Raw genomic sequence first — 9663 nt, forward strand, 5'->3', positions numbered from 1 at the left:
GAGTAGAAAGAAATTGATTTACAAAACTAATCGTATACCCCTTTCTACTGTCCCTCCCGTATACACATATGCGTGTTCCGTGGAAAAGAGATATAAAAATATTGTAAACAATTCCAAACTAAAATTCAGCACAACTTTTAAAACTGAAACACATCTAAAATCAATTAAACAAAAAAGATTCATCTTATACAACATTCGCACATCCCAAACAAACAAACCGAAAACACTTTTTTTGCTGCAAACACAGTGTCTCTGCCAGATGCCAAGCCGGAATTAAGCTGATGCTTAAATTCCCAATTATCTATCCGTACGCTACACGTCCAATCCGGCGGACATGGACGCTTTGTCGTACGTGTTCGTTTTTAATGCTATGAGTCACGTCAAGTCACTTCCACACTTTTACCACACCGCGACGATACGTGTGTGACTTCCCGGCAGCTAATGATGTCCGCAAAATATCCGGTGACTTTTGCATTTAATATCGAGCTTAGGTACCGTTTGCTTTCGGTAACGGTCGTACCAGATACAGCTTTTCACCCTGCTTGTTTGTGTAGATGGGAGCTCTTTGGTAGTGGTCCACTAGTTGATCCAGTGTGTGGAATTTGCGTTGCCCGATGCAGTACATATTACCTTCCACGTGCACACGGAAATGCTTGTTGCGGCCGGGGGCCTTTAACGAAACAGAATAGTCACCCAGCTGCAAAATAAATGAATATTACATTAAAACATGATTTTTTGGGTCAGCCGTTTTGCACTATATTAAAAATGTATAACTTTGAGGAACAAAGGAATGGTACAGCGTTTTAATCCAGTTAATTGATCTTTTGTATATCAGTTGATTATGGCATTTACTGAGGGAAATGAGGAGGTTTTCCACGATTTTTGACAATATCTTAAAAATTGTACGAACCGTTTCTGCTTTTTTAAGTTTAGTATGATTAATTCACTCTATTTTGAACCACATTTAAGCCAATAAATTTATGTCAACTTCTGGTTCCATTCAATTCAAGTTAATTCTAAATGGAGGAAAAAGTTTCGTACAAAAAATCGTCTGCAACAATAAGCTGTACTAATCGCTCATTAAGTATCAATAAGCCGAGTGTAGCATCTTAAGTTATGAGAAGAGGTAAATATAAAAATAAACAATAATACAGGATTCTTTTATTTATGGAAACGATCAAAACGGTGGAAGACAAAGCTAACATACCTAACATGTAAGTTAATTTTGGTGGAAAATTAGTGAACCAGAAGACATCAGCAATTTGCAGAGGCATAATGAAACGGCAAAGCGACAAAACCACTTTCATAGAACGTCATAACCTGAATGTAATCATTGATAACAATGATGGCACGTTTTCCTCGACGAACTTAATTTTTATATGCGCTTTAACATTGATGTTGATACTCTAATAATTAAAGGATCTTTCTTTTGGAAAAAAGCTCTCAATGCCGTAGATTTCAAGGACGCTGAAGTCAAATGATGCCATCTAAATGCTAGACATAATCATAATTGATCACAAAGAATTTTACATGGGTTCATATTACGTATACACACGAATAATGCTACGATTCATAAGCCTGAGCTGAGTGAAATCTGGTTTCCACAAAGAAACTGGAAGAATATGAATGGCCACGACGTCATGTGGATCTGTATTTCGTGATAATACTTTAGTCTACTGTTTTTCGTCATATTTAGTAAAACAGCAAACAGTTAGACAGCTTTGACAAGCTGTAACGTCGTACTCCTAAATGCTGAGGACTCATGGTTTTGTAAACCATGAATAAGTTGTTGTGTGTTGGTTTTTACCATTTTTCAACTAAGTTTCGCGATGTACCCCTTCAAATACAGTAAGGCATTCTGGCCAGCGTTTAAAACTACTTACATTCGTTTCGCTATCACGAATCAAATAATCTCCATCGTGTCCGTGAGAATTTAGAACCGTATCACATTGACTTCGTGTAATAGCACCGTAGTACCAGCTTTTGCCGGTCAGGTGAGGTCTTTCCGGCTGCTGGGAGTTGTTGTTGTTGCTGTTGTTCGTGTTGGAGTTGTTGTTGTTCGATTGCGCATCATTAGGTCGTCGGTCGAGAGAATCCGGACCACTACCGTTGCTACGGAATGGTTGAGCCAAATATTCCGACAGTTCTTGCAAATAGTTTCGCGGTACTAGCCCTACCTGACCATTATTGTTTCGGGCTTTGTACCTAAAAAGTTAAACGACAAAATCGATGAGAATCCTGCTGCAGAATGTGCTGCAGAAATACCAATCGTACCATTCGGGATCGGCTGCTGGTCGATCAAGAATTTCCAAACGGTCACCCTTTTCGAATGATAGCTCCGTATCATTGTTCGAATTGAATGAGTATAGAGCCACCACGATGTCCAACACGTTCTCTGCCATCGCGTAAGTGTGCAAAGTGTCGTCCTCATTTTCTTCTGTTGTATAGTTGCTAGGAAACCATCCGGTCGCAGAACCACTCTGTCCACGCCACCAGCCATCGTTTGATTTCTCCAATATCAATATTCGCGTACCCTTGGTGAGTGACAGCTCGTCTTGCTGCTGCGCTTGGTAGTTATATTTGACTATGGCAGTTCCTATCGGCGTAGAAGCTTTTGTAAAAAAAGGAAACATTATTCACAAGATCATTTGATTAAAATAATTTCTTTAAAAATAATATTTGCATTTCTTTGATTGAAAATAATAAGTTGAAAATGTTGCTTACCAATAGCCTCCGAAGGATCCGGCGGTAAACGTCGGCTCATTGTGGGACTATCAACCTGCCTGGAAGGTGAACAGTTGGGAAGTGTTTTGCTGCCGGAACCCTTTTTAACCTTCTTCTTAAAGCTATCGAACAGTGAGACGGATTTTTTCTCCTTTTTCACGTAATTGCTCGGCACGTAACCTGACTGATTGCGTGTATTCTGTACCCTCCACCAGTGCTTACTATCGTCCAATAGCAGATAACGATCGTTTTTCCTTAAATCAAGCTCTTGAGCACCTTGCGCTTCGTAATCGTACTTTGCTACCACGTAGCAAACATCCTCTGTAAAAATAGATAAGATCTTTGTTAAGTTTTCCATCATAAAACCAGGTACCATACCCCAGCGTACCTTGCTTGATACTGCCAGCCATTATTTTTGTGACTTTACTTTTGTTCGTAGATTCTTGTTCACACTTCTATAGTTGTGTAATTAATTCCACAAATGATTTCGTTAGTCGATATTGTATTGTGGTTAGGAATATGCTTATAATTAATGACTAAATGCATCCACCGATGTAACAACAATCTTTTCTGTTCCTTCGTTGATTCTATTTTCACACGATCGATCTGTAATACATAGCAGATTTTCCCAGACACCTCCTCTAGTATGTTAGCGCCGTGATCATTTTAGCAAAGATTATTCCAGTGACACAAGATCTGAAAGAATCAATAAGAAACGAAACAAAAGAACATTAAAAACTAGATTCGATACCGCTTACAGAATATCTATTGAAAAAGATCTGTTGACTGAACGCTCAAAAACATGGACCATATGTTGATGTTACGCCAGGTTTAATAGCAAACTCTCCAAACATAGAACTACTTTTTGAGGTCAATGCCAACTGTCAGTGCTTGAACGTTAAAAGCGGACTTGTAGATCACTAAAAAGGCTACACATGGGCATCATTTGTGGTAACATTTTGTTAAAGTATTCGCCCACACCTTCCGGTTACCGCGATCCATAGCCAGCAATGTTGGCTATGTTCGGAACTGTATAACGTACTACAGCAGCAAGTTCGTACGGGCGAACGCTTGGGCTACGATCAATGTTTGAAGGTCTTGCCGGACCTAAGCATACCCAACAGTGTTAGCGGTTGGTATTGTAGCCGAGACGCGTTTCTCTCATAAACAATGAACAGAGAAAAAAAAGGTTACCACACCATTCTGAGAACCAAGTAAAGGTCGCCATACTGATTTTATGAGTGTTGTATTATAAAAGCACCTCAAGATGTTATTGTTTTTCAACACTCAAATTTGTACGGTCTATATAATGATGAGTTCAATAATTAGAATTGGGATTGTTATAATTTATCCAGTTTTGAATCAACCTTTCCATTTGATTTTTAAGCATAAGATAACTGTCATTGATGTCGGCTGCCAGTCTATTAACAAGAAACGATTGGGATAACAACTAATAATTAAGCTTTCCTTTCACAAAATTTCTCGAAAAGTGTCCAGATTGTCTTGCACTAATTATTTGCATACTAAATTAGACAAAATGAAGTGAAGCATTGCCGCTTACACGGGACGACCTCACAAGGAGCAGACAACTAACGAATGTCTAATTTTAAAAGACGCTCCTCGCCACTATTGAATAAGAAGCAATCCGGTGTCATTAGTTCCCCCGACTGCCTTGTTTGTCTGCTTGCCTCATCATCATCATAAAAATGGTAAGTAAAACGAAAAAATCGCGCATAAGGCACGCTAGCACGCACGCACGCATTATCGACTGAGGGTTTTCTTGCGCGCATTTTCACTGCCTTGCTTTTCTTGTAGCGTGCAAAGAACGTAAGCAGCAGCAGGCCATGAGGGTTGTTGTTAGGTTTGTTTTGTTTAACGCCGTCGGTTGATGAATTGATAAGTCGCTCCCAGCAGACAGACACACGCGCGCACGTTCGAGAAAGTGTATCTTAAGCGCAAGCATATCGCTTCATCAGACAATTTGGTTAAGAAAAGAAGAGCTTTCGGGAAGCATTGTTTCACTGCCGGCAAAAATGATAAGGCACTCTGCACCGCTGCATACAACGCGCGTCTCCACCATCGGATAACAAGCGGGTTACTTGAATCGAAAGGCTCTTTCTGTCTCTCACTCGAAATCCCCACCCCGTCCGCACTAAGTAATTGTTTAAAACACTGCAAACAAAAAAAAGTTTATTTCGCCAAATACGAACCGATGTCGAAAACAAAAACAAAGATACCCTTTCTGGAGGCGATGTTTCCGACCGGGGTTTAAATGGAAAGTTGTCACACACACTCGAACGATACATTGTTTCATGCTACGTACGTTCAGGCCAACCAGACACGTCGGTTTCGCGTACAGATGCAAAAATAATAACCTGCCAATCCACACACTCTCGCACACATACACCGCGCGCAATAGAAAGGAGAATCGAGTGCAAAGTGCAAAGGACACTTTCCAACAACAGCAATCCAGTGAAGAAAACTGTATCCGCCCATCTAACACACTCAAACAGAACTTGCGGAGCCCATACGTAAAAGGATACGCGCTGGGACAAAACCGTTTCATTAAAACATCGCACGCACACATACACATTCGCACACCCGTCACATTGATCAGCTAGTCGTCCTTTTTACTCCCAGGCGTACCGTTCACTATCGAGCTGCTTTGCATTTCATTCTTCTCCGTATGCAAACCGTGAGCTCACACACACACTGTTTCACACCCTTAACTACCAGGAAACAACCTTCTCTCCCCGACCGCTTTTGGCGTTTATTTCACTGTCCACTGCACAAAAATCCCGCTGCCGACTGCATCCTAATGCCACCGAGATGCAGCGACCACTACCACCATTCCAGCCCATCCAGCTAATCCAGCGACAAAACTTGCTACGTACCATTAGCGCTCACTCCCAGCTAATCTGACGGTGATGTTTAACACCCGTTAAACACTTCACTATGCTGGAAGTATGTGGTTCTCCTGGAACTTCTTTTTCTAGCAACTTTTTTTTTGCTGGTGTCACTTGGCCATCATTGCAGTGATCATAATTGCACGAGATGCTTTACGAATTACGTGGTGACAATAGCGTCCGTGTAGAATGTGAAGAAAGTTCCAGGGATTTGTCGTGATGATGATGACCGCACCGAATGAGATGATTGTATGGTAACCCCTCCTAACGCATCGAGGGGCCCGTAGCCTGCTGCACACCAAGAAACAACAAGGCAGGCGTCGTGTCTGGGCACAATATCACGCACCGGTCTGTTCCACTGTAACCACACCCGAGCAGCGTGTTTACGGAGGAAAAGTCAAGCTCCCTGGCACGTGGAAATGCGAATTTTCCGTCCTATTTTCCACGATATATTTTCGATCTTTCTCCCGACGAAACCTCCACAGCGAGTTATTCGAGCAGTTGTCCTAAATCTGGATGGAAAGTCAATGGAAAGGAGGTTGCTTTATTATACTTCGTTTGACGTACAGATAAATTTAATTTGACATTTCAGAGTAACCAACGGTAGGATAAATCGGAATACAATAGTTTTATCGGAAACGGCGTGTCCGTAGCGCAATTCCGGTATAAGAAATTAATTAAAACTCTTGCAATTATAATTTGCTTTAATTATAGGGCACCTTGATTAAATAAATATTCTGATGCTGAAAATAAGATCCAGACGTTCGAGCAATTTATTATTGACCAAACCAAATCTGCTCGATCTGCTGCTAATGCATTTTCCTTAGGGTACGTTTATATTGAGCGTAAACTCTACCCATCATAAAAACTTCCTTCTCAATATTTTTAAGGATATTTTAAAAATTCATTTAAACTACTTCAGTCCTTTGACCGTTTTGGATCATAATTAATTATTCAGCTATATACTAAGATACTCATATCCACGTGTTTGCTTGAACCTCTTAGCGCTGTAGAATAGTTGGCCAATGTTAACATTTTAACCTTATAAACGTAGAATGACCGGTGATGAGGCGACTACGGTGTCAATCTTCACACGGAAGAATCAGTGTGCAACTCCCATCCGGACCGTTCCCCCGTGGTGTGGACTGGCTAATCAACTACGTACCATTGCTAAGTCTAGTAAGGCATTCGATTGCCGGCGTGTTCTAGAAGGTCGTTAGCCTAAGAAGATAGATGTAGTAGGACACAGTCGCAGTCGCTGTAATAACGAACTTAGGGATTAATTGGGATTTAATTACTTGTAATATTTAATCCCAAATGCTGAATCATTCTAATGATAACACATAGTGATTGTATATAATGTATTGTTATTAACTTACCCACACGTTAAACGGCTAGCAACTTCTTTCACCATTTTTCAAAACTCTCTCTTCAGGTTTACATTTACACGAAAGTGAAGTGCATTTATAAATAATGACGACTAACAACTTTTTGTAACAAATACCCTTAACCAACCTAATGCATTAAAAGCAAGATCACCACGCAGCAAGCACCTAGCCACAAATTCTGATAAGTAGCAAAAACAACAATAAAGGAACATGCTCCTCTAGGATGAAAAAACACTTTCGAGATACACTTTCCTCCTGGTGGCTGATGGCCACGATCTCAAGGAATCGTCGCCTCCTTTGCACATGGGGCTGTGGCTGATGGCGATGATGGAACGCTCGACGGTAAGTTACACCCCACCTGCCTTATCACTTTTCCTGCAACTTTACACCCGTATCGAATGCAGTCCACTAACGTAGGGCTTTCATCGTTCATGAATTTGTACAGAAATCCTGCCACAAATGAATCGCCTGCTCCGGTGGTATCGATGACCGCAGTAGCCGGTATGACCGGCACCGGATAACTTTCCGCTATGAATTTCGATCCCGCACCATAGTACAACCGGACACTTCGGCAACCATCGGTTGCGATGAGGATCTTATTGCGATTATGTTTTCGGTACGGTTTTATCAGCAACCGAGCCAAGGCGTCCACATCGTCACAGTGGTAGATCTGTGCCAGTGCAATGAATTCGGCCAAATTTCCAAACACCAAATCGGCATGCTCGACGAGAAAGCGCATCTCCGCGGTAAACTCCTGCAGTATGTACGATGCATTCAAATTGGTGACAAGCAGATTCGCCGTACCTTTGCAGTACTGGTCGTAAATGTACGTGCAGATGTGAAACTTCTCCGGCACAAAATATCCTTCAATGTAGAAAATTCGCATGTCCTCATCGATGTTGGTGTGTGCGGCTGATTTGCATATGCCAATCTTGGACTGGCACCAGCGCGAGCTTACAAACTCCTTCTTGAAATGTAACGAAGCGCCAATGTTCGCGTTCAGGCTCCGTTTGTCACCACTGATGAGGCACATACATGTTCCAGTAATTTCGTCCGGCAACGTTTGTATGCTGCGCGATGAGCAAGAAAGTAAAATGGAGACATCAGAAATTTCATCATCTTCACAATTGCACCATTAAATTGCAAAACTTACCAGGTATTAAGTGCGCAATCTTTCAAGATCTGTTGCAATATTTGGCCGTTCTCATCAACGCCAACAGCTCCGCAAAAGATAATGTTTTTTTCTCCAAGGGCGCGCAGTATACGACATGTGTTGAGTGCTGAACCTCCAGGGTTGTAGATGGGATTGCCGCACCTGGAATGGCAAGGCACGCAATGATGCACGTAACATTATGCTAACTTTGCAAGGAATAATAAACACACGCTCGGAATGGCACATGCTAGTCATGGTCTATTTACGTTACATGATACATCGGTGCGTATGAGACCTAATACAGGTAACGTGATTTTGGAGAGCGACCCGTCATTGACCAAATACCTACGTTTCTACGGCAACGGAGACAAGGGCAGCAAGTTTGTCTGCAGGAACTTCCCTCTGATCATCTGGTTTCAGATCGAAATCGCTCAGAATTTTGCCATCCTTCAGCTCCACACTGATATCGAGCAGAATATTACCAAAAGCGACCATACGCGGGCACCGATCACTATACACGGGAGAAACATTATCCTTCCGATTAGTTGCCTTCTCTGCGACGCACACTTTTCGTACACATTGTATATGTATAACGGATGTTAGGGCATACAGGCAGAGCAGGTATGCAGAGTTTGATTGTAAAATAATGCAACCATCGTCACTTACCAGCTTGTGATGCAGAGATCATCGTTTTCGTTGGTCATGCTGATTAATGGGATCTATCCGTGCTTATCCGTTTCGATAGCGATTCTGTTGATCGTCCGAACGTTGATCTACCTTAATATAGATGTTGCAATGTTACATTCACCATACGCTGAAATGCACATGCACGTACGAACTTCGCAAGGACGATTGTGTCAAAATTAGTCACCGAACCTCCCAGCTTTTCCCCTTCCAGCACAAACAATTCGAACCGGTTTCGCGGGTACATCCAGTTTGCCCAAAATATGCCCAATTCCTTGTGACGAGGATAGCTATATGGATGGATAGCTCTAGCCCTATCTGCTTACTTTACAGCGTGCACGGATTTGCTGTTAGATAAGATATAGCATTTATAAACGAAAGCTGATTTTGAATCCCCCGCACGAGTGGAACGGGTTGCGTATGTTTGTGTTTTCTTTTCGCTTTCTTTTGGAATGCACCCCAACCTGTCAAATGGTGTGCCGTGTAAGGTACATAGTTTACGTCTTCAAGCTGGCTTGATTTTGGAGGAGAACTTTTTTTTTTGTTTGAACAAATTAAGTATGCATGAAAATTGGAAAATGACTTTAAAAAAGCGTTTTAATAAGCATATATTCAACGCTGAATTGACGAGCGATTCTTGGTGCTAATTTGTTGACATTCCATTCTATTTTTACAAAAATTACAGACATTCTTGACATGATCCCAGTTCGTTCGTTTTATCAAAATTGGAGCTGTGTTATGGCAAAATATGATCACGATATCAATTTGTAGCTCATCTCCAGCTTCGCTTTTTTCTCTTTTCTTGTAA

The 9663-nt window shown here is 41.5% G+C and overlaps 4 protein-coding genes across 4 annotated transcripts in view; 1 reads left to right on the forward strand and 3 right to left on the reverse strand.

Annotated features, from left to right (window-relative positions):
• Positions 1-9663, reverse strand: part of LOC126564714 (cytochrome b5-related protein-like) — a 253063-nt gene that overhangs the window by 71774 nt on the left and 171626 nt on the right. The gene's annotated exons all lie outside the window — the stretch shown is intronic.
• The window catches only part of LOC126564519 (BUB3-interacting and GLEBS motif-containing protein ZNF207), a 157221-nt gene that overhangs the window by 63166 nt on the left and 84392 nt on the right, over positions 1-9663 (forward strand). The window lies entirely within an intron of this gene.
• On the reverse strand, positions 450-3134 carry LOC126560649 (cytoplasmic protein NCK1). Its single transcript, XM_050216608.1, has 5 exons — positions 3113-3134; positions 2725-3045; positions 2275-2611; positions 1884-2205; positions 450-697 (listed from the first exon to the last, which is right to left on the reverse strand). Exons 1-5 carry the CDS (start codon positions 3132-3134, stop codon positions 488-490), a joined length of 1212 nt encoding a protein of 403 aa, XP_050072565.1. The 3' UTR covers positions 450-487.
• On the reverse strand, positions 7264-9117 carry LOC126564851 (adenosine kinase). The gene is made up of 4 exons (XM_050221972.1): positions 8838-9117; positions 8521-8682; positions 8172-8333; positions 7264-8088 (listed from the first exon to the last, which is right to left on the reverse strand). The coding sequence occupies exons 1-4, from the start codon at positions 8873-8875 to the stop codon at positions 7296-7298; spliced, it is 1155 nt and encodes a 384-aa protein (XP_050077929.1). The 5' UTR covers positions 8876-9117; the 3' UTR covers positions 7264-7295.

Source organism: Anopheles maculipalpis, chromosome 3RL (genome assembly GCF_943734695.1).
Source record: "Anopheles maculipalpis chromosome 3RL, idAnoMacuDA_375_x, whole genome shotgun sequence".
NCBI classification, from domain to species: Eukaryota; Metazoa; Arthropoda; class Insecta; order Diptera; family Culicidae; genus Anopheles; species Anopheles maculipalpis.

Bases quoted from the DNA above. Each gene is read 5' to 3' on its own strand.
- LOC126560649 (XM_050216608.1), bottom strand. From the start codon at position 3,134: ATGGCTGGCAGTATCAAGCAAG. The intron at 2,612-2,724 runs GTAAGCAACATT...TTTTTACAAAAG, and splicing joins GGATCCTTCGGAGGCTATTG to CTTCTACGCCGATAGGAACT. The intron at 2,206-2,274 runs GTACGATTGGTA...TTAACTTTTTAG, and splicing joins CCAGCAGCCGATCCCGAATG to GTACAAAGCCCGAAACAATA.
- LOC126564851 (XM_050221972.1), bottom strand. From the start codon at position 8,875: ATGACCAACGAAAACGATGATCTCTGCATCACAAGCTG. The intron at 8,683-8,837 runs GTAAGTGACGAT...TCCCGTGTATAG, and splicing joins GATCTCTGCATCACAAGCTG to TGATCGGTGCCCGCGTATGG. The intron at 8,089-8,171 runs GTAAGTTTTGCA...CTCATCGCGCAG, and splicing joins GATTGCGCACTTAATACCTG to CATACAAACGTTGCCGGACG.